The sequence below is a fragment of the Malurus melanocephalus genome, unplaced genomic scaffold (assembly GCF_030028575.1).
Source record: "Malurus melanocephalus ecotype Western Australia unplaced genomic scaffold, MMel_1.1 scaffold_362, whole genome shotgun sequence".
Classification (NCBI taxonomy): Eukaryota; Metazoa; Chordata; class Aves; order Passeriformes; family Maluridae; genus Malurus; species Malurus melanocephalus.
In genome coordinates, this window is record NW_026623594.1 from 542,586 (window position 1) to 566,870 (window position 24,285).

Genomic DNA, 24,285 nt, shown 5'->3' on the forward strand with positions numbered 1-24,285 from the left:
CGGTCCCACCCCCTGTCCCCTTTCTGGACCAGTCCCAGTCCCAGGCGCAGTTCCTGTGTCAAACAGACCSGGACAAGCTTCAACACGGGCCTTTATTGGGTGTGGTCAGTGCCGGTGACGCTGGACCCACCCGACCCGACCCAACACAACACATCAAACACAACGCGGGAACGCTGCCGTGCCCAGTGCGCAGCCAGAAACCGGCATGGACTGTGCCTGTTTCATCCACCTGGCCACACACGGGATTTTCTCCCTTTTCATCCCAGGGAATTATTCTCCCTGCAGGGCTACATCGCTTTTCCCAAAAAGAATGGAGGCTTCCAACATGGTACCCTCCCAAAAACAGCTTTGAATCAACTTATCAACGCAGCAGCCAGCATGGGGACAGTGAAGTCCCCCCAAGGCCATGGCAGCACCTCCCCTGAGTCCAAGAGGCTCCCTGAACCACAGACACAACAACTGAGAGAGGCCTCAGATAGGGCTGGTTACCTTCTCCCTCACTCCAGAGTGTCCCTGGAGAACAGGAGGGCTTCAGCCAAGACCTGCAGCTGCTCGAAGACCTCTCGCTGCATCTCCACAGCGACGTGGAACACGTGGTGGTCCGAGTTGTTGTACATCACCGCGTTCTGGAACATGAGCATGAGGTCACGCTGGAACTGCATCAGGGACTGAATGTGTCCCTTTGASAGCCTCCTCTTTATGCTGCTTAAATCCATGGGTCTACAAAAGACAGAGAGAAGAAGAATTAAATTCCAACCCAGGGCCAGGAATCCTTCGGGATCTGCATGAAAGTGCTTGTTCTCATTTCAGGGTGGCCCTGAAAGCACAGCTATTTTCAATTAATTTTAYTGCTCAAGACACACAGGGGGGAAGTGAGAAAGGCTTTTCTTCCAAGCCAGACAAAAGTAAGTTCAGCCAATGCGACACTTGCTATCCAATCAACTTGGCAGGTCATTAGCAGTCACCTCTGGAAAAAATGGGATGCTGAGCTCCAGAGAAGGCAAGCATTAATTAGTCTTCAGGAAGTCAGACCAGGTCTTAGTGGAGAAAGAAAAGTTACTAAAATAGGTATCTATTAAACTCCCTTAAAATCGAATGGTGCCACCAGCAAAAATAGCAGTACTGGTAAGGGGAACATGATAGGGAATAAATATTACTTCCCTTATTTTGACAGAATGGGAAAATGAATGGCTGCAGAGAGGACAACTGTGACCAGAATAGAACATGATTCAGCTCTGAAAAATGCCATTAATCTCTCTGGGAAATATTCTTGTGACCCACTTCTGTGCTGAGAGTGAAACATCTGGGGCGCTCGCAGCGGGTGAGGAGGGGGCATCTCCTGAGGCACATTCAGGGCCTGGGGAGAAGGGACTGCTGAGCTGCAGTGCCTGGATCCCCTGCCCAGGGACTGTGCCTGGGGTAAGCCAGCCAGGCAATGCCTGCAGAGGGCAGGCACAATTCCCACCAGCTCCAGAGTCAGTGCAAGCTTCCAGGTTCTAATTACCCAGAAGGGAGTTTTAGTGAAAGGTATCAGTGGGAGATGCTGGTGACAGCCAAACTCTAGGAAAGAAGGAAGGAAACCATCCCACTGGCCCTTTGGAAATCAGAGAAGACAGAAAATAACCAGAGATAAACCAACCAGTGAGCACTTCCTCCACGAACTCACCTCTTTACCACATCCTTGTATCCAGGGGCTTGTTTCTCTGACACTGGTTTCAGGAATGGTCTGCTGAACCTACAGGGACAAGGATAAAGAACATTCTCTGCCTGCCCCTGCACCAAACACAGCACTGGAACATGGAGCAGGGCTGGCCTCTCCCTGCTTGCCATGAGGGTCACAGCCAGTGTTGTGCCAGCGGTGTAGGAAGCAGCATTTGGGTTCTGCCACATTAAGCAGAGGAAAACAATATGCAACGTTCTCTCCAGCTCTGCAGCAGACATCTGTTCCCAAAGCAAAGCCCTGGAGAGACAGGCCAGCCTCTGTGAGGGGAGGACTAGGCCTGGTGAMACACGAGCTGGGACTCAGAACATGTTGATCCACGTACCTGTGACTGGCTATCATCCTCCAGAAGGACAGCAGCCTTTTCCTGAGGATCAGGTGCTGGAGGGGGTTATTACAGCTCGGCTGCAGCCTGTGGAGTGAAGACATTGCCAGATCATCACACTCGAGACAAAGTAGGAGGTGACAATTCTGCTGGCACCCACCACATCCAGGTGGATGAAGCTACAAAAAGCCTGAGTGTGATGGTGGGWGTGTTCTGCATTGGAATGCACAACGGAACATCCATAGTGCAGGAAGATGCAGGACAAGAGGTAAAAACAAAGCTGAGCTAAAGAGYAGGATCAAACTGGATAGAAAACCTCATGCTACTCTGCAGTTCAGAATTTCACTGAGCTCCCAAAATCCCACGTTTTTTCTCTGAAAGGCAGTCCAAGTGATCACACATGTGGCAGAGCCTGCATGTAACTGGCACACCTGCAGGGGCTCAGAGGGGATTGGTAATGCTGGGCTGTGCATTCCCTGACAGAGCCTGAGGTCCAGCTCACACCAGGCCTATTTGCCTCGAGAAAACATGTATTTTCCTTTTCATCTCTTATTTAATCTCTTCTCACTTCAGATTAGAATCAATGCCCTAAACTACTGACAAATCCAGAGATGGCACAAGTTAACCTCCTTCCCTCCTGCTCTCCCTGGCTATCTCACCTTCCTGGATGTGACCTGTGCCATGCATTTGTTCTCAYGCGTGACAAGGGAAATGACTCTGTTCTGCTGCATTTGCAAGGGAGCAGAACCAAGTACTCACAGGTGCATGTTGGGAGAGCCTGTGGAGTCCAGCACTGGAGCTGCAGAGGTGCTGTCACTGTCCTCTGGATCCACGGCCTGAGCRCTCATCTCTGGTGGAYGCAGCTCACCCAAGGGTGGTTCTCYRGGYGTCTCTTGAGTCTTGCCCTGAAGAGCAGAGAGGATACATCTAAAACGGCAGCTCATCACCTGATATCTAGAATCCAGCCTGCTGCATATTCCTTTCCYGCATCCAGGCTCAGCTGGGAGCTTGCTTGCTCTCTGTTATTCAGAGGAAGATGTTTTTGACCTCATCCAGGCCTTCCCAGAAACAGATGGGATCACATCCAACGGATCACATCCACCCCAGGCTGACACAAACCCTGTGGAGCGGAGTGGTGCCCGGTGTTGTGTCTGTCTGCTCTCTGGGAATAGTCATGGATGTAGAGAGGGCAATCAGGAGCTGAGGTAAGACTGCCTGAGGCTTCTTAAAGCTTGAGATACAGATAACAGGAACCCCTGGAGTTCAACAAGGTTGTTTCCTCACAAACTCCCACATSAAAATGACAGGGAATAGACTCAGCCAGGAAGGAGAATGGTTCTGTTGTGGTAGTGATTTGTCAGTGAAATGTCAGTGGGATTACATGCAGGGGCACCTCAGAATACTCAACAGATCTGAAACACGAGAAGAATTCTCAGAAAGAAATTGGACACTGTGCTGTGTTTGGCACTGATCACTGGGAAAACTGCAAAGGAGTTGCTGGGAATAACAGCAGTTAAGAGCAGAGTAACTGTTGGGAATAACACTGAGCTGGCTGAACAGGTGAACCCCTGGAGGTTTTCTGTCTYCAGCATCCCGAGTTTGCAAGTGAACAAGTGTGGAAAAATGGCACTGATCCTTCACTACTGTATTACTTTCCCAGGAATAGCTGGCAGGCTGGTGGGAGCCCACAGCCCCCCAAACACAGGACTGATRCAAACCCAGGCTAGACAGTGCCTGTTTCCAAGACATGACAATCCCCAGGGGCAGATGGTATTGCTGGCACAGCCACGTGGGCCCGAAACCAGCCAAGCTGTGCTGCAAAACACAGCAATTAGAACCAGGCAAGTATTCCAGCCTTGCCTTAAACCTGAGAGCAGCCTGCCAGCTCTCATGAGTCACCTTTACACTGCCAAGGAGCAATTCCTCCAACTCACATCTGAGRGTTTCATCTGTAATAAGCTTCCTGTTTATAAAGATACACAGCTAYACATAAAAATCACCTTTCTGTGCTCCCCTCCCTCCTCTCTCCTCCTATGTCCTGTCTCCCCACTCAGAACCCAGGGCTTCCCTATCTCTCAGATCTGACTTCCTTCACTGTCTCATCTCCCACCCAGGGCCAGAGGCTCTTTCAGGACCACTCTCCTACCTCTCTTCCCAGGAAGTGTTCTTCCTCAWCTTTGGCCAGGATGTGTGGCTGACTATCCTCTGCTCCCGAGACTGCTGCTCCTGTGGACTTTTCCTGGCATCTCCCATCTTCCCCATCACTCTGCTTCCCTGAGCCACAATAATCCCACGGAGTCTGTGATGACTCTGTGCTGCTAATGCAGAAAGATTCCAGCATCTGGGTTACCTGCAAGACAGTGATTTATTACTTCAAATTGTGAAGGCAAAAGGGAGAMGAAATAAACAGCAGAGATGCTATTTTTGCAACCACTCACGAACGCCTTTCCATTTTTAGGGATCCTTCCAAAATCTGATGAAGCACTCTTTTATTATTACAGTGTCAGTTCACTGACATTTCTGTGCTTTAGGGTGAACTGTGTTTTAGCAAAGCAGCTGTCTGGTTGCAGTGGGAACTCTAAATGGGAGGAAAGGCTGGACTTGGGCCAGAGAGAAAGTGAACCCACAGCACCTGCTGTGCCCCCATACTGTTTCTGTGGGTASGGATGGTGGAGGCCCTAAAAATCCCAGTGTTTCAGGAGGCCCTGAACTATGCTACCCCCCCACTCCTGTCATCCAAACAGCTTTACCTCCAGGAGGAACTGGAAAAGATTGTCGCTTTCACATGGTTTCTCTGCCTCTTGGTCATCTTCACTCTCATCCTTCCAGAGAGGCTCACTCAGCTCCATCTCATGGTCGGTCTCTTGGCTGCTCCCCTCTAGCTTCCCCATGTCCTCCTCTTCAGTATTTCTCCAGCTGCTCACATCCAGATCCATGCTTGAATCCCAGTCAGGAAGAGACTGGGAATCACTGTTCTCTGACTTGATGAGAGATTCCAACTCTGACTTCAAGGCACAGCCCATCTGCAAACAATGAGAAGACAGCAATTTCTTTGTACCATGATCCAGCACACTTGGAGGGCCTCAACCCTTGGAAGGACTCTGAGGTGAGCAGCCTAAACCTGAGTTCACCACACAGCACGTGGCAGGGCTGCAGCTCTGCAACACCAACTGCTGCTTCAGAGCAATTGAATTTCAGGTTTTCTGGTGTTTTTGCTGTGCTCTTTCTGAGCCGGCCAGGAGCACGTGGCTTTGCTGGATGCTCCATATTTAAGGTGCTGAAGGCATCCAGCAAACTCAAACCGCGTCCTGCTGGGGCTCCTTTGCAGACCTCAGAACAAATAGACTCCAAGGAAAACTCACTGAAATCCCTTTTGCTGCCCCCTRAGAACTTTTTATACTGGAGATAACTTATTACAAACCTTACAGATAAGTTTGTTTTGAAAGTGACAGGTGTGATTTAGCTGGATGGTGGACATTTCATATACCTGAACCAGAAGAATTAAAACCACAGTCACACACTGACAGAGCAGTTCCACACATTTCAGAAAATAAAAGGAAGAAACCATTTGATTTCTGTTCATTAGTCCATGCCCAAGTGCCTTCTACTGAATGAGTGCACAGTGATCTCTCTAAGCCTGGGGAATTGCTTGCAGAGTTGAAGTACAACAGTAAAAGATGTCACAAAATCTGCATCTTGGCACTGGAGCTGCCTGGATGCTGCACCTATGGAGAATTCTATGCATTAATTAACACTGTCTTTAGAGTCYTCAGTTAATTATGTACAACCTAATTTTTTCAGTTTTGAACAAGCACATTTCTCACTGATTGGCTTTTCCTTCTCAGGACTGCTAGCACAGCTCCAAATACAGCTTACGGTGCATAAGTGGGAGAAACAGAATCCTCTGGGTCTGGGATGAGAAAACTGGTTTGTTTATTTTGTGAACTTGCAAGCAGAGTTGGGATCTGAAAGTCTGTCCTTCTGAAACCTCTTTCAAAGTTCACTTCAGTGGCAGCAGATGAAATTTGATGAGGTAAGAGATAAYATTACCTGCTCTCAGCTTGCAGGTGAGGGAGTTGGGCAAACTGAGATCCCATCTGAAGAGAAACTCTGTGCCTGGAGCTCTCTCCTGCAGCTTCAGCAGAGCTGCCACATGCAGAGGCACAGAAAAGCTTCAGCCCAGGGTAATCCGATCACTTGTGATCATCTTTCTGTACTCCAGAGGGATAAAGGTTGAAAATCAGMAAGTCCTGGGAACTTGGGCGTAAGATTAACGAGATCTTCAGCCTTATGTTYGGTTTTACTGAATCTTGGAAGACTCGAGATACCAGAGAGCAGAACAGCAGTGTTAGTGCAAGACATGATGAGTGAAATAATCACAGACTGCTCAGCTCCACACCAATTCCGGACAAATGACACAGACATGAACTTTTAATTAAGAATTGCCTGACAGTTCTTAATTATGTTGGCTACATAAATCACTAGCAAGGAGCCTCTCTCAAATTGGAAAGTTTTAGTTCACTTTGCAGAGATCAGACACTGCGCAACCCTTGCTGTTCTGGGAAAAAGCTGTTAGAAATCAAAAAGACAGTCTTTAAAAAGAACTTACATGTCAAAACAAGAAAAATGATAAAAGCCTGAACTCTAATAAATGAAATGTAGAATCCACATAAAGCAGGCAAAGAAAAAAAAAAAGAAAAAAAGGAAAAAGAGAGCAATTTGCTAAAGACATAAAAGCAAATAAAAACAAAAAACCTAATCAAAAACATCAGAAGCAGAGACCTGCCAGATGATCAGTGGGGATGACACATGATCAATGCCAAACATCTCAATGGAAAATAGGGCCAGYTGGAAAAACCAAATTAATCATCGTTATCAGCAGTTGGCACAGAGGAGCTCACATGAGACCTTCTCTTGGGATGGTTCTGAGAGATGATTTCTAATTAAAATGTCAACAGGGGAGGTTTTAGAACAATTTGAGTGAGCGAATAAACCTCAGAACCCACTGGGATTCATTTGTGAGCCTTAAAGAAGCTTAAATATAATGGGACCAACCCTATGCTCTGTAAAATGTCATTTAAGTTTAAGAAGAAACCCAGAAAGGCGTGACAGTTTTATCTGTCTGTAAAAGGGTGGGTGCTGGGAGATGCAGCACAGTAAAACATCAGCTCTGTACTAGACAGATTAGAACAAAGTATTAGGAAGAAAAGAATTAGTAAATAGTCGGAGCATGAGATGAGGAGTTGGTAAAGAGGCAATGAGGCTCCATAGAGAAAATCATATCTTGGAGTTTTAAAGCTCTTAAACATCTTTAAAGACTATTAAAATGTCATGAGAAATGAAAAAAAGGGTGAGAGAAAAATACCTGGTTAAGAGCAGAAACCAAAGGTAAGAAGGAACAGCACTGCTTGCCATGATGACAGCAAGTTCTGAGGGCCTGATAAAGGTCTCCTGTGCTGCACCTGAATTTTCCAAGAGACAATGGCAGGGCAGAAGTGTTACACACATGGAGCCARACTCTTCTCTGCCCAGCAGTGAAAGCAGAAAGGGATGACAAGTTACACCACAGGGAATTCTGACTGTGTGTAAGGTGAATATTTGAAGCTGGCCCTGCTCTGAGCAGCAGAATGAAGTAAAGGAATGCACAGAGGTTCTTTTCAGTTTAGAATCATGGAACAGGTTGRGTTGGGAGGGACCTTTAAAGACTGTCTGGGTCCAGCCCACCTGCAATGAGCAGGGACATCTTCAAATAGCTSAAGTTACTCACAGCCCTGTACAACCTGGCCTTCAACACTTCCAGRGATGGRGCATCCACAGCWTCTCCGGACAACTCATGCCAGGGTCTCATCACCCTYATTGTAAAAAGAGAAATCTTTGAGWCTAAATCAACCCTCTTTTAGTTTAGAACCATCACCTTATCCTRTCACAATGGGTCCTGCTAAAAACTTTGTCTCTAACTTAAATCCATAAAATACATGAAAGACAAAGAACCCGGTACATTTTGTGCTWTGAACTGAGAAAAATAAAAATTCAAATCAGAAATTTACTCCCGGGTTTAGTTGTGAAGGACAATTAACCAATCACCAAACCAAGGGAGTTTCAGCATTTCCACATCAGTAAGGTGACTCTTGGTGAAAATACACCTCAGCAATACATCCGACTTGACAGAGCAGGCACGGCCAACTTCAACACTGAACTTGTGAAAATCAAGAGCTCTTACTGGATAAGGCAACAATGCCTCTGCTCTTAATCCCAGTGACTCAGTTTCCTGAAACCTGTCTACCAGAAAGCTGCACCCTGGACATGCTGCAGAGTGTAGAGCACTCCCAGCTGCTGCAACCATGGAGGATGGTGTCATTTTGTTGTTTTTTTTCCCCCGTGAAAGGTTGTGTGGGCAGAAAACATGCAAGTTTTATCTCACGTCATATGAGCAGAAAAAGTGACTTGGAAATTCTTGCAGAGAATTAAACCTTCATGTTGCTGAGGAAAATTACTGTAATTTCCAGTAGAAASAGTGCACAAGCTCAGATGTGAAACCAGGTACTGGCAATCCTGCCTACAGGTGTTGGGATCACAGATTTTCACTCTCACCAGTGTGGCTTCCACAGCTCTCGGGGAAAAGAATGTCAAGTCTTTTTCAATGCATTTTCTCCTAAGGAAAGCTCAAACAAGCCTGGGGTAGTTAACTTCTCAAGGTTTGATCTCCTGTGTCATCACAGAGGTGCTGTATCCTCACACACTCAGGCAGGGAATCTTCCTCTCCTTCACCATCCAAGCACTGTGCAGCACTCCCGTGATTTACAGATTGTCATCAGAGCTCTGCCATGCCTGTGTGCTACAGGGATAACTGGAAGAGAATTATTTTTGCAGATAYTCCAGGTGGGAATCCAGGCTTGCACCACAGGGTTCCTCCCTGCAGAGCTGCAATGCTCAGCACACTGCACACGGGTTTGTTCCCAGATTTTAATATACATCACATTTACACATCACTAGTAAAAATCTGTACACTTCACATTACAGTACATACGAGCCACCAGTTGCTAGCTAACACCAGAACACTGATGAAGCCCAAGACGACTGCCCTAAAACAGGCAGGGGGGCTGGTCTTCCCCTCTGGGGAAGTTTCTTTGGGTTACACATTCTGACAAGACACTGCTTTCCAGAAGGGCAAGCAAAGGTGGTGAACCAGGTCCCAGAAATGGACCTGCAGCTTTTCTTCCTCCTCCAAGAGCAGTTAAGAGCTGCCTGCTTGCACTCCAGCTCCGGATGCCTGGGATTCTGCTGGGATTCTGCGTCTGCAGCATCATTTCTTCATCTTCATGTCTGCCTCGATGGCGCAGCGCCGCCCTCTGGTGCCTCCGTCCTGCTCAGAAGGCAAATAAACACAGTTACACAACCCCACAGGAACGTCCCTCCAGCACAGCGGGAGGAGGGAGCGAATTCTGCATCTGGCAACAACTTTTCCTGCCTTCCAATTAGGAGAAAGGGAAGCTGTCCCTGCCAAAGCCTGCCTGCAGACCTACCTAAAGTTGGATCTGGACAGAGCAGGGTGCTGGGCTTGGCAGCATCTGTGCACTGCTGGAGCCAGGGCAGAGAGAGGCAACACAGCTCTGGCCCAGACCGATGCTTTTGGAGCCCRGACAGTGCGGGTTTTCTCCTAAGCAGCAGATTCTAACTTATGGTGGGAAGAGGAAAACTGCTGACTAACGTACCTTACCAGCTGCTGATCCCTATGGGAAGTGCTCCTCCAGTTGAGTGTCCCTGGCACTAGCTCCCTAGTTTCTCCAGATATCTCCTTTCCATGAGCAGAATGTGAGCTGAGAGCTTCTTCTGATCCGCTGCCCTCTCTCTCTGGCTGATCTGCTGCCTCTCCTGGAGTACTTCACTGTCTTTAGATACAAGTGAGAGATAAGAACAGCTCTCCATCTTCCTCCTCTCTCTCCTCACAGTAACTCAAGAGACTTGGGGTTTCCCAGAGGAAATATTTTTCCAAACACTTCCAGATCACCACGGGGCACAGAGCAAGATATTTCTGCAGAGTCTTATTTGCTTTCTGGACCAGGAACAGATAAAGGAGTACACAGCTGACTGACTCCTTGCTCTCCCAAGACCTTTTGTACTGCCTCGGATGTGTGGAAGGGGCAGCTGTATAAACATGAGAGATGAAGGAACTACAGGACTGCACCACTTGGTTTGTCTTCCCACTTACATGGAAAGAAAGCAGGAGAGAAGTCATGGAAAAAAGCAAAAGCAGATGACAAAACAAAAACACTTGGAACCAGAGGAAAGGACTGAAGCCCCACCCACTCACCCGTTTTGAGAATAAGGGACTGAGATGTCTCTTCCCAGATCACAGTGGTGCAGCCCCCAAGTCAAACACACCCTGCTGCAGTGCTAAAGATGCTGTGACAGTGCAGTGATCACCCAGACAAGGAACAGAGCACCTGGCAGCAGAACTGCAAAACCTGCTGGAGCCTTTCAATACTTACAAAGAGAGAGAGAAGGAAGGCAGGAGAGCCCATTGGGACACTGTCCTGTTAAAAGGCCAAACAGAAGGACTTATCAGGCATCAGCTATGGAAAYGCACACACCACACAGAAGCACTGAGCCCACACACGAGCATAGAGAAACATGTGCCCCACTCCCTTTCCCACAGCGCGTCAGTCTTTTGCAGCAGGAACATAAAAACAGACAAAAGGAGGGATACTGCGAGAGTCAGAATGCCAGGAAAGGGATATTCCCTCCACAGCCATAGCAAGTTTGCCCTGTCTACCAATTTCTGCTCGGTGCAGCTGTCACTAGAGCTAAGCAGGCAGTCCCTGCTGTCACAAGTGTTGTGTGCACCAGCTGAGAGTACCTGAGATCCCTTCATCAAGTTTGCATGTACAGAAGGAAAAAAAAACCCCAAACAAACCTTCACTGCTTAGATTGGTGTGGAATTCAAARGTTCTCTGGTGCATTTTACACAGCAAACCAGAGCTGACAGATTCCTTATCTCTAAAAACCTGACTAGAAAGTGAAGGATATGGCAATTCCCCCTTCACTTTTCTGTCATACCACAGAATCACAGAATCTGTGGARTTGGAGGGGAACCACAARKATCATCTTGACCAACTCCYTGCCCTGAAAGCCCATCCYCAAGAGTCACACCATGTTCCTGAGAATATTCACACTTCTTCCACAACTTTGCTAATTTCCCTGCAGCTTTTATCACCTGTTTTTAAAACAGGTAATAGAAGTATTTGGATTACCAAAAAAACTCAGGAGACCTGTCTCTGGAATGCTGTACAACTCTACAGAACTGAAATCTAATCAAMAGACACATTTGAAGAAAATTTGTTCACATGAAGATGCTGGAGCCATTGCAGTCTCAAAGAACATTTTGCCTCCTTGGTGTAATTTCATGCAGTATGTTGGGATTCTTCGGAAGAACCCAAGTGCCCTCACACAGGGTGCAGCATTCTCACCTTCTCTGAAGCATCCTGCTTGCGAGTGGAGTCTCGCCCCCGCAGGCTCTTTGCACTGATCCCTGACTCTGATGTTTGCATCATCAGTTGTGTGGCCAGAAATTGCTGCAAGGAAACCACACTCTGTTAAGATTGTCAGGCAAAACAAGCTCAGTAAGTGCATGTCAGTTAACTATCAGAGACCACAGGCTGGGATTGATTGGGTCAGAGGCAGTTTCAGTTCCTTGTGTGCTGCTCAGAATAAGTTCCCCTATTTACCTCAGAAGCCACAAGTCCTGAGGAACTATAAAACCCCAATTCAAACTCTTAGCCCTGCCAGCTGGGACATTCTGCTTCAAAGGATATTTCAAATAGCATARATTCACAGGGCAGTTTAATGTGTACTTTACATCAACATAAACCAGCACAGCCACCCAAAGAAGCTGTCGCGTCCCCTGTCATTCACTGCTCTTGTTGCTTGTTTCTGTTCCTGAACCACACCCTGGTTCTTGCTGGCCTAAGCATTTCCTTGAAGGAAATTACATTTGAAATTGGTTTGGGATGAACCTATAAAAAAATTTTGCTTGTTACTTTTAACTCACCCACAACCCAGTTCAACACAAAYACCTGAGCTACCATGAGAGATAAGCAGGGAAGGACCCACTGCATTCAAACAAACTGGGAGTGAAACTATGATCTTACAGCCAGACCTACGGACCATGGCAGATGCTCTGTCCTGCACTGGCCTCAGMTCAGTACTTTACCTGGATCTGCTCCAGGACATCTCTCTGCATCTCCACAGCCATGTGGTACACATCATGGTCAGAGCTGTTGTACATCACTGCATTCTGAAACATCAGCATAATATCCCGCTGGAACTCGGCTGTGGTTCGGATCAGCCCGTTCTCAATGTTCTTTTTGATGGTAGATAAATCCATTGGTCTGTGAAAAAAATGCAGGCAAAATTGCAACAAAAATGCTTAACTCTTTCCCCTCTCCTTTGGAAACAGCTCTGAGTCTGTGATGTGCCTAATTACAGCATCTATTTTATTTAGCTGAGTGGGTTCTCCCTGACATGGGCCGTGCTCCCCAGTACCAAGGCCTGGGTCAGAAGACACAAGGTGTCCAGCAGTTACCTGGAAAGGTAACAACAGCCTGAGAGWTTCCTCAGGAGAGGCACCTGCCTTCTCCAGGCATTACTGACAGAGACACTAAGCAGCTAGAGCTGCAGCCACTGAGCTTGAACTGTTTAGGAGAGATTTCAAAAGCTAGCAGCAGATTCTGGTAGMACTTCTAGAAAAGTCCACTATCTGGGGCAGTAAAAAATGCGGATTAAAGAACAGCTTTTAGCAATTCTGAAGGTTAAATCCTACTCTTGGATAAAAACTGGGAGAAACAGATCAGTTTCACCTTACTGATAAGATATTCTGTGCAAGTCAGTGTAATTCACTCAAAGTCAGGACTGTGTACAGGGATGTGCCTGTTACTGACAATGACCCTTTTCTTGGGGAGACCTGCTTCTGACTGAATAATATCAGAAAAAAGACTTTTCCAAGTCTGTATGGCAGGCAAAAACTACATTGTTCCTGCCAGAAATCCCTACAAATATGCAAATATACAGAGTTCTATGACAGAASACTGCTCAGACTCACCTCTGCACGATGCTGTGATAGCCTGGTGCTATGTCATCAGTTACAGGCTGTAGGAAGACGTTGGCATATCTGCAGAGACAAAGAGTTCACTCAGCGCCTCTCCTTGCTGGTAAATATTTGTTTTACACTCTCCTGTTTATTTGTCTGTAACAATATGATTCACCCTCTCCAGGAGAGAGAGATAAGCCTCTGAGATGGGAGAGTGGAGACTTGTCTAGGATTAGTCACTTCTTTCTGCCAAGACATCAAACTCACCTGTGATTAGCTGCAGCTCTCCAAACCAGCATGATGGCTTTCTTCCAGATCTTCTGAGCCTGTATTGCTTCCTGGTCCTCACTGCACACTGAGCTGGGAAAAGAAGAATGTAATTCCTTCAGGAGTCTGCACACTGCCTCACAGCAGAAAACTCATGGTTTGTTTTGTCCTTGACATGCCACGCTAATCCACACCAAAGACAGAGGGAAAAAGTGAGAGCTAGTACTGGAGTGCTGTCTGCACGCTTGCTGTTTTAAGCAAGGAAAATCAGACAAATCATCAACAAATTCTCCCTCAGAACCCACTGAGCAAACCAGAAACGGGAATCCTACACTGCCTCTGTGCCCTGACACTCACAACTGCGAGGAGGCCGGGCTGCTGGGGATGGAGTCGGCGAGCGCGTGGGACTGCAAGGGCGCGTTGTGGACGCTGAAGCCGTCGTCGCTCTCGCTCACGGGGGGCTCGTTATCCATCTCTGAGAGATACCCCTCACCCTGGTCTTCTTCTTTGGGCTCCTCCAAGCTGGCAGCCTCACTGGCACCATCCTCATCATCCTCCTCACCCTGCCCRTCCTGAAACACAGAGTCCATGAGCCGGCACAGCCAGCTACAGCAGCCACRCAGAGCCTCCAAAGCAGCTATGGTTCTGTGAGTTAAGTGATTCTCTGGTTATGATGCTGACAATTGTACAGGCACTTCCACAAAACCCCAGTCTCTCCAGCCTGCCCTGCTTCTCCCCACAGACCCAGAACCACATACACAAACACTTACAGTCTGAAACAATCTCCCCTGCTGCTGCAACTGCAGACTGCTCACTTCTCAGTGCAGAAAGCTGAACAAGCTTTGCTTTTCWGCAGACAGAAGCAGCAGCAGTGAGATGTTGCTAATAAACTCAAAATGACTAAAACCAACTGTGAATTACCTTCATCTGACTCCTAAACAGAGCTTGGGCCTCCTCCTTTATTGACTCTGTGAAAAAAAAAGAAATGCAGAAAGATTGACTCTCCCAAGCAGTCTTTCCTAAAAAAGCTCCTGCACCGATGCCTACGGTCCTGCARTAATTACCACTGTTCCTACACGGATCTTTTCTCCCTCCTCCCCAAAAAACCTRAACCAGATAACTAGCAACTAACCARCTAATAATGTTGCATGTAAAAGATTTCCTAGCTGAATTAAGTTACCTGACAGCTCAAATTTGTGCTGAACATCAGCCTGTGAGGAGTCTTCACTCACATTTGGGACTTGTGGAGGGGATGAATCATCATCAGGTGGGGTCTGGAGGGAAGAGAAATGCACAAATCTAGATGTTTGTGTCAGCTTACTTCAGTGAAGGTGTGGGCACATCTCACTCACCCTAACCTAACTCAAGGCAATGAGGTTCACTAAACACCTTCCCAGCAGCAATTCTCATGGGTGGGGGGAGATACACAAAGGTACTGCCTAAAGCGGAGCTGCTCTGCACATCAGCAGCCTGACTCCCAGGAAAACAGTCAGTCACATTCATTGAAGGGTCACCTTCAACCAGCACTCATCCTTCCTCTAAACTTCTCTCCTACCTGCCACAGCTGCTCCTTTCTTCCCCACACCAGTGCCAGACAGCCTCTCTGACCACATACCTCTGTCTTCACTGGATTGAGCACTGCATCTTCTGCCTGGGACGACTCTATCTTGATTTCAGAAGTCTCTCCTGATGTTACAGCTGCTCTTTGATCTTCTTCTATCTCTTGGTTTCTAAGTTCTGGAGTTTCTGTCACTCTTGCASTTGCTGGTATGGTTTCTTCAGGGCCCAGCTGAGTCTGGTCCTGCTCTGGAAGTTCAGTCTTTATTTCTGACCCCAGCTCACCAATGCCCATTAGGTCACGAATTCCCTTTGCCTCTGGTTCCTCACACTCCAGTCTCTCTTGCTTCACAGTCACAGACACTTGGGGTATCTGGGCCTGTTTCTCATGCTCCTGACGAATTGAATGTTCCCATGGGCCAGGAAGGGTCTGAGGGTCATCGGTATCTTCRCAGAAAGAAGACAGAGCAGCCTCAACAACTGCTGCATCCAGGACTTCAGGGTGGTCGTCCACCTTTATTTTCAAAAAAAAAAAAAACACACAGCATGCAGGCCAAGGTCAGAAACAGGATTAAAGAGCAGTTTGTGTTATTTCGTGCTGAGACAATTGTGGAAATCTAGTCTACTCTGTTTTACAAAGTTGTCTTTCACAACCAGACTTGTATCATTCCCTGCGGAAGTCTCCCATGGAGCTTCAGGTTCAGAAACAGGGCACTCTTGGAAAGGATGCTCAAGCAGTGCTCATCTGTCTGCCAGAGACATGACCCAAACCCTACCCAACACAAGCAAGAAAGACTTCTTTCTGCACTCTGAAAAAGAGCACCAGTGGTCAGACAAACAGCAGTGGTGTCCTTTCTTATGGAACTGGAAAATGACATGAGAATATGCATTTTGGAATGTTTCTTTCTTGCTTGTTTAACTAAACTGGTGAACAGCAATCATTTGAAATGAACCCAGYTGAATGTGGAGCAAAAGGCACCGGCATTCTGCTTTCCCTGTTTACCTTGTCCTCAATGATGGCTATAATATTTCCAACCGTATCGAAGTCCAGCTCTTCCCCCGTRTAGGACACTGCAATATCCATTTTCTCAGCCAAATCCAGATCTTCTTTCCCATCCATGCAGTGATCTTTGGAAGACCCYGCAGTGCTGCCAGCCCCAGAACCCAGGCACTCTTTCTTGATGGAATCRATGATCATTGATATTTCACTGCTGTCCATGGACACTGTCACAGTGTGGGAATCAGTCACTGCCTCCATGGAAACACAAGCTTCTGGCTGGCTCACTGCACAAGGATGAGAGGGACAGTCAGAGACCAAGSTGGAGAAGTCCAGCCCAGATAAACACTGCAGTGGATAAGACCAAGGACCAACCACAAGTATCCCAGGCCCACCCACACCAMCACAGCTTAGATAAATAAAAGACAACTTTAGAGTTTGCTTTCCCACAGGAGAAACAAAGTGAGATCCCAGCCCTTGAACCACAAATCACCAGCACCCCCMGCCCCACCCAGCAAACCCTGTTTAAAACCATCTGTTTACTCCAGAACCCAGCCATAACCATCCTTTTTGGACAGGATGGTGAGCCTAACGTGATAAAGCCCAGCTGAGAGCTCGCTGGGTGCTGATCCCATGGAAGGTTCTGTTTTCCAGCAGGACATGACCTCGGAGTGCGTAATTCAGGGACGCACCTGTGGCTACGCTTTCTGGAGCTGCAGCTGGTGGCACAACGGCTGGTGCTGACAGCGTGGGCATCATGACAATTGTGGCCTGGGACACAGGCTCTACGGGGGGTGGCAGGAGCTTAGCTGGAGGCTCGCTGGCAACAGCGGAGAAGGAAGCAAGAGGTGAGGTGAACTGTGCAGGACCAGCTTCTAAAAGCCGGGAAAGCGTAGGAGCACCTAACAGAGAGTAGAAGGGAAAAGCACATGAGCAAGAAGCAGCCACCACTGAAGTCCACAAAGCCACCACTGGGCTCTTCACTGTCTGGTGGCTTCTTCTGGGAAAAGACACAGAGAGATACCTATAAACAGTCCCAAAAGCTGTACAGAGAACCTGCACCAAAAATGACTCCCACTGTGTGTGCAGTCTGAGGCGGAATCATGCAGCTACAGAACACTGCGCTCACAGTAAGGGCTGCACAGAACAAGGCACACATGCACAGAGATGCCCTTCCAAAGGCTCATCCCAAAACCATTATGGGAAATCTGAAAAACAGTGCTGAGAGAGCCACACAAGGTAAGCCAAGACAAACAGTCATCACAGGAGCTGGGAGGGAGCAGAGGGGATTTCTTTTCAGGTTTTTGCTGAAGAATTCATCTTATCAAAGGCTGCCATTCAATTTATCTGTAACTTCCAGTCTGAATTTACTGAACTGTCTGAACCAAATTAACAGGTCTTTAAAAAAAACAGATGTGGATAAGGAAAGCAAGACTACTGGTATGGAATTCTGTAAGAATGAATGACATAAATTGTCAGTTGTAGACACTGTGATTAAACCACTTGTTGGAAGGAGCTGAGAAAAAAAAAATTCACCTTAGGCAGCTTGTTTTRAAAAAGCCCAGAGCAGAGCCTTGCACTGTCCCMCTCACCCCCACTCTGTGGAACTTCMTCTGGAGCTCAGTGGYATMAYCYTGAACAGATTTCCAAGATACAGCAAAGGGAAGGCACAGGAGAGTTCTCCAGATCCACAGGTTTGATTTGGAATCAGATCTAGACCATTTTTTTCCCAACKTCCTGTCAACAAACCCTTTCTTTCWACACKCARATGCTTGGTATTAGCCAGTGTCAAACCCAGAAAATTAGACTGCATGGATCAGTACTGAATCAAGTCTGTTTCAGTCACTCTTCTTTCTGTAAGGATTAGGATCTTAAAAAAGTGAGGGGTGAGATGGACAAGGCTAGAGAAACAGGAATACAACCAATAGAGAAGCCCCCAAACCAGCCAGATTAGACACCCTTCATCTTTCTCCCATGAGAATTCACAGAACAGTCTGAAGATGCATCTTAAGGSAGAACTGTACAGGGAGAAGCTCGAGTTACCTGAAGCAGCTGGAGATGCAGGGACAGCACCAGGTGCCGACTGCATTTCCCCACTGTGCAGCACTGGAAGGACACTTCCTACCTCCAGCAGCACTCCCGAGCTGTTCATGTGACCAGAAGCCACTGCCATTTCATTTTCACCGACCTGTCAAAGGAGGATGAGACTGAAGTACCCAGAGACACCATCCCACCAGTGATTCTCTGCCAGATATGCACCTCCATGAYTAGGACAACCATTTGCTGTCCGAGCATTTCTTCTGCACTTTTAATCCAGGCTAGTCCCTGCCTGAGGCCCCTCACACAAGTGCAGAACATGAGAGTCTGAAACTCTGTTGCTGATCTTCAGCTGTAGCATAGCTGCAGTGCCACCTTCCTTTGAGATGAGGCCAAGTGCACCAATTGCTCTGACATAGTTCCTCTGTTCAAGAACCTCACAATCCTTTTCACGAGTGTCTCTAGACTCTGAGATGGCACAGAAATATCCCTCATTTTGAGCTGAGAGAAACAGAAGTACCATGTTGGAAAGTAACTCTATCAAGGGCACACAGTGAACCGGTGATGAACCTTGAAAGAGATGTAATCTTGTTCCTACAAAGAAAACACAGCCTTTCACAGCCATTACCTTTCCCTGCTCCACTCTGTGTTACATCCTGCAAACACAAAACCTACGGAACACTTACCCAAGCCAAAAAAATAGAAGAAAACCCGCATCTTACTATAAAGAAAAAAGTGAACATCAACACACCTACTCCAACACACAAGCACTAACCCAGGGAACCCAGGCCTTGAGCTGTTCAAACTGGGCTCTAAGCAGTGCCAGTATCTCCTAAGACTTCCAGAGTCACTAACACCACAWGTGGGCTCTTAGCACAGTGATTTTAGTAACTGTCTACAGTCAGGAGACAACTGAAGCATTCCATAGGTCATAAACCCCATTCAAGGATTCCCTACTCTTATGCTAAGACACATTAAAAATACTGAAACACAACTTCTGGATAAGATGTAAAGAACYGTGAGCCCAGTGTAGGAATCACCAAGAACAGCTCCACAGAGGCTGATGGGGATGATGCTGACTAACAAGTTCCCTCCCCTAAGAAGAAAAATTTCCTGTAGCAAACCCTGCAACTCCAACTCCTTATGACTGAGGGGACAGACAGCCCTATGTGCTGCATGAGCCCTGCAGTCCTGTTGGGAAATKGTCCCACCTCTGTGGCTCACAGGGGTATTTACACCTCTCAGATATCCCTTCTGCTGGGACTCTCACAAAACTGCATGTTTTTAAGAAGTCTTTGCAGATCCCCCTTTTTCTGTGGGACAGTCTGGAGCAATTTGTTTGTGTGCTTGTATATATGAGCAGAGAGCTCCATACCAGCCTGGGGCTTGTGGGCAGGAGACTGCCCTTCTTCAGCAGCTCTGAGAGCAGAGGGGAAGGAGGCGGAGTTGCTTTTTGTCCTAGCATCTTTTTCTGGGGTGAATCATCAGTGACTGGGGTCATGGGGGCATCCAGGGGAGCAGAGCCTGGAGGGGTGTCAGGGATTCCAATGAAGGAGGCAACTGGGGTGCTGGGCAATGTCCCTGGCGTGACCTGAGAAAGAGAAAAACCACACTGTTCAAAGCCACACTCCACCACACGGACCAGCCCCACTTGCTGCTTCCCCCAAGAGCATTGATCCAGCACACCACAGACACCTACTCCATTCACTCGCTGCCCCTACTCCAGGCATGTGCTTTCACCCTTTCCCTGCCCTGCAGTGCCATTTCCCAGGCACTCACAAACTGCCTGGCCAACCCACTGATGCCCCTACACGGCCTTTGATCCAGGCAGCGGATCACCACAGACAAGGACGAGGACATGGATTTTGAGCATTGTCACCAACCACACTACAGCAGTAGAAGTCTGCAAAGCAAGGCAAGGGCTTCTCCCCAGGCCCCTTCTCTGTGATGGATGCAGAGCCCCATGTCCCAAGCTGGACTTCCCCTCCTACCCAGAGGAGGATCCTTACCCCTGGACTGGCCTCATCCCCAGCCGGCTGGGACAGATCTCCCAGGGAATAATCCCCGCCCGGGGAGGTGGAGCCAGCGGGAGAACGAACCATCACACCCGTGAGTCTTCGAGGTGGGTTCTTAATGGCCTGGCGAGCTGGAAGGGAAYAGAAACTAAAGTCAGATTGCATTGCTCCATCCTGGACAGTCCCTGAGAGTTACCTCAGATTTTTATCGGGAGGAACTTTAAGAAAACAATTTATGCTGCAGGAATTTCACACTAGGCTCAGTTCCCAAATAACACTAACTTTGGGTAAGGCACTTCAATTGCGGGTTTCTCGAGCAGAAACCAGTTCCCACCTCCAAATTAAATGCCTCAAGAGTTATGAAGATCTAACCATTCAGGAAAAAAGTCTCTTCCTTTTATCTTCAATGACCAGGGAAAAGTAAAGGTTTGAAAAGCCTGACATTCGACCACAGAGCTCCTTACCAATCCTGCTTCCCTTTGGATACATCTTTTCTACAGATTTTGTTCCTTTTAAAAAAAACCCTGTTACAAATATAGTGCTGGAAAGAGAACATAACCTTTCTCTCCAACTCTAGGGTCAACGAATTCCTTCTGCAGGTCTTAGCAAGACTTGAGTATTTTCTAAATGTTCTGATAAATAGACACATCTCTGGAAAAAGAAGGCAGCTCATTTCCAGCTTACCTTGATAAGCAGCATCTGTAGCCTTCCTCTTGACTTCTGCCTCCTCCTCCTCCATTTTTTTCTTTCTGTATGAAGAATCAAAACCTGCTGTCACAGGGTGTCTCAGTTCCCCTTAATTCCTTCTTCAAAATGAGTTTTACTGACCCGCACCCCGTTATGTCCAGAGAATATGAAACCACCCCTTCAGACTTGGGCTCAAATCCCCCAAGGAGAGGAGCAGAGCCAGAAAACTACACACTGGGCAGGAAATTTCACTTCCACCTGATTGTCAAGAGACAGCAAGCATGGTGCTGCAAGCCATGGCCAAGCCTTTTACTGAGGTAGCCCCCAGAACAGGCTGATTCCCCCCTCAGAGGCCAAAGCATCTGCCTGGCTGCCCCATTTCTCTTAACAAAAAGTATGTGGAGCAAGAGATGCCTGACAAAGAGAGCATCAGGAAACTACAATCTCAGAAGAAATAATTAAATGACCCACATCATAATCTCATTGCACAGCTCCTCCAGTCTGTTATCCATGTGTCCGGCCTGGATCAGCTCTGCATCCTTCTTGAGTTGCCTGGAATCATAAMATCTTTTTACTTTTTGATCACTGAACTGGACACCCCAAGCAGCATTTTCATTCCAATCACCAGCCCACTTAGACAATATTTTCAGGACAGGACTCTCAAACGTGCAACATGTTAACACCTCTGATATGTACCTGTATTTTTCCTGTGTTTCTTTAATAATTTTCTTTAACTCCTCAACGCGCTCTGCAGTCAGTTTCCGCACAATAACATCTTCCACAGTTTCCACAACTTCTCCCTTCTCACCACGTTTTCTCCTACAGAATAAGAGAAAAAAAAGTCACACACAAAACACAAAAAACCCTTTCATATATAGCTCTTCTTTCATATATAGCTGCTTTCTGTCATTCACAACATGGCTTGCACTAAAAATCAACTTCCTCCAATGCCCTTAAATTATATTAGACAGTACAATGCTCAAACGATCCCTTCTGAAAACTTTATTTAATGAACCTGTGTTAAAGTCTTCAGGAATAGATCAAAGATGTAAGTCCACCAAAAATTCTCAATGTGAAAAAAATCATTCCACTCCAAGAGGAAATTCTGCAGTGCCATGAAGAAACATCTATTATTTTTCCTCAATAACTCTATTAAGCCCTTTGATTTTGCAACTCTAGCACTGAAGATCATTCATAAATGAACCAGTCATACACAAATATTACTTTTAAACATCCCATCTTTAAGTTAGTTTAATGTGAAGTCCCCAAACAAAATGTCTGGAATGAAGAGCAGTAAATATCTGAGACCACAAAGTATTGGTAAGAAAACTGTTAAGAAACCACTGCAAAACAGAGACAACTATAAAACATCTCCCGTCTCACTTCTTCTCTTTTCTACTCCTATTCTGAATGAAAAAGTTATATGTAAAACTTCTGATCAGTAAGACTAACATGTAGTGTTTTATTTCAGTGAAACAATGTTATCTTTCCCATCTTTCACACACCCTGATTCCACTACATATCCACAACAGCTATTCCAACTGATTTTTCTCATTCTGGAACCCTCATTTTGGARGAAGTTGGTTGGGGAATAGTGAATTAACAGTGACAAGGACTTTGCTATAAGAACCCATGAGTCCCTTCTAAGCTGCTGMAGACTTTGTACTCACTTAGGGGTCTCCGTGGTCTCCAAGAGCTCTGAGTACTGAGATGCACAGTGCTGAGAARAAACAAAGGAAGTCAGAGAACAGTTTGCTTGCCCAAACAGCAGGACACACCAAAATACATGGACATCCACAAATTCCTGAGGCAAGGAATTTCACACCTCAACCATATACTGGTGAAGAATCTCTTTAGTTAGTCTTACTTAATAGCTGTGGACAAAGCACGGAATTAATCTTTAATTCATCCTCAGTATGGCATCTTTGATTGTGTAGAGATTTAGTGTCCAAGACTCAAATGTCAGTATCTTACCTTTTGGGAAAACCAGTCAGGTGGACGTCCTGGCTCTGCAAAAGGTTTGATGGCTCTGCTGACCGAGACCCTGGGGGAGAGAAACAGCAACTCACCATCAACTCACCTTCTCCCTCAACCAACATGCAGAGAAAAGATTCAAACCTGTCTTGACATCATTGAATAATGACCCTAAACATGATACCCTCACCAAGGAGTTGTTATGTTGTACAAGACTCAAAAATACTTGCCTCATCCTAATAAGCAATAACTTCACTCTTTTGCTTTGAGAAGCAAGTTTCTTGCTTCTGGTTACATGATTACATTTCCACAAAATCCTTACTTTATTGAGAACAATGAAGCAAAACAGAGCTACAGGTTCAGTGCACATGAATCTGTTACCAAATATCACTATTGTCCACAACTCGTCTTGTCTAATTATAAACACAGAATCATAGAATGGGTTTGGTTTGTTTCAGGAACAAAAAATCATTTTGTTCCAACTCCCTGCCATAGGCAGGGACACTTTTCACTATCCCAAGTTGCTCCAAGCCCCATCCAACTTCCAGGGATGGGGAGCCATAGTTGCCCTTCTCAGCATCTCACCACCTTCACAGTAAAGGTGTTTTGCCTGATCTCCAATCCAAACTTCTCTGTCAGTTTGAAGCCACATCCCCTTGTCCTGACACTCCAAATACTTGTCCAAAGTACCTCTCCAGCTCTCACCACTCTTTAATTTGATTAACACGCCTCCAATTTTACACAGTAGTTATGAAGCCAACAGAATATCTGTCCAGGTGCACCTTTAACACCCAATCTTCTTTCTGAACAGAGATAGTGGGGTCACAGCCCATGCCTTGCCCCGGCACCCGCTGCTTTGCACATGGCGCCCGTCTCCCCCGCTCCCGTACCAGTTCTGATCACCGCTGCGCATGACGGAGGAGGCCAGGCAGAGCTTCTCGCGGATGGACCAGGGCTCGGTGGGGCCGGCGCTCAGCAGCTTGTGCTCTGCGGGACAGGGCAGGAGTGCGCGGGGGCAGGGACCGGGCACACCGGGACTCGAACCCGCGGTTCCCACAGCTGGCCCCTCCCCTCCCGGGCACTTTGGCCCCATCCTCCCGCCCCACTGGCCCCGCCCCGCCCCGCGCCACCGTCGCCTCTTCCCGGGAAGATCCTTCGCAACCGCTCCGTTCTCCTCGGGTCATTCCCCTTCCCCTTCTCCTCCCCAGCCTCGCCGCCGCTCGCCCCCGCCGCGTCTCCCGCCCAGCTTCGCACTCACTCCCCGGCCCCGCCGCCATCTTCCCCGCCCGGCCCTCAGGGAGGCAGGGGCGGCCCCGCGCGCAAAGCCCGCCGGGAGCTGTCCGAACTCCGCCACGCCCCCTCCGCCGTCTGCGCTCGCGCCTGGGTGGCCAGTAGCCCGGGCCCCGCCCCTTTATGCCAACGGCGGGCGCTGATTGGCCGCGGGGCGCGCGTGCGGCGCTCCCATTGGCGGAGCGGGCGGGCGGCGAGGTTTGAAACCGCGACCGTGAGCGAGGAGCACAGTGGGGCCAGCGGAGTTGTGGGGGTGCCTCAGCGGCGGAGGGTGAGGGGCCGGCGGCGAGTGTGAGGGGCCGGCGGCGAGTGTGAGGGGCCGGCGGCGAG

The 24,285-nt window shown here is 47.6% G+C and overlaps 3 protein-coding genes across 4 annotated transcripts in view; 1 reads left to right on the forward strand and 2 right to left on the reverse strand.

Moving 5' to 3' along the window:
* Positions 1-462: 462 nt before the first annotated feature.
* On the reverse strand, positions 463-6,712 carry LOC130580775 (bromodomain-containing protein 8-like). Its single transcript, XM_057378495.1, has 7 exons — positions 6,096-6,712; positions 4,796-5,068; positions 4,192-4,395; positions 2,805-2,950; positions 2,046-2,132; positions 1,667-1,735; positions 463-720 (listed from the first exon to the last, which is right to left on the reverse strand). Exons 2-7 carry the CDS (start codon positions 5,066-5,068, stop codon positions 498-500), a joined length of 1,002 nt encoding a protein of 333 aa, XP_057234478.1. The 5' UTR covers positions 6,096-6,712; the 3' UTR covers positions 463-497.
* A 69-nt stretch (positions 6,713-6,781) lies between these two features.
* BRD8 (bromodomain containing 8) lies at positions 6,782-23,977 on the reverse strand. Of its 2 annotated transcripts, XR_008966151.1 has the most exons (22): positions 23,924-23,977; positions 23,556-23,652; positions 22,666-22,735; positions 22,362-22,411; positions 21,388-21,510; positions 21,163-21,243; positions 20,689-20,753; positions 19,999-20,135; positions 17,996-18,140; positions 16,645-16,854; positions 15,959-16,239; positions 15,014-15,469; positions 14,579-14,672; positions 14,320-14,366; positions 13,756-13,970; positions 13,399-13,491; positions 13,144-13,212; positions 12,256-12,433; positions 11,513-11,617; positions 10,535-10,579; positions 9,758-9,934; positions 9,346-9,408 (listed from the first exon to the last, which is right to left on the reverse strand). XR_008966151.1 is itself a non-coding variant. In XM_057378494.1 (21 exons), the coding sequence occupies exons 1-21, from the start codon at positions 23,940-23,942 to the stop codon at positions 9,349-9,351; spliced, it is 2,811 nt and encodes a 936-aa protein (XP_057234477.1). In that variant the 5' UTR covers positions 23,943-23,977; the 3' UTR covers positions 6,782-9,348. The 2 variants fall into 2 exon arrangements, 1 of the variants encoding a protein (XP_057234477.1); XM_057378494.1 differs by lacking the exons at positions 9,758-9,934; positions 10,535-10,579 and adding an exon at positions 19,365-19,580 and having other exon boundaries at positions 6,782-9,408.
* Positions 23,978-24,169: 192 nt separating this feature from the next.
* KIF20A (kinesin family member 20A) overlaps positions 24,170-24,285 on the forward strand; it is a 9,676-nt gene continuing 9,560 nt past the window's right edge. The window contains exon 1 of the mRNA XM_057378482.1: positions 24,170-24,226. The gene's annotated coding sequence lies outside the window, so the exon portion shown is untranslated. The remainder of the gene's footprint in view (positions 24,227-24,285) is intronic.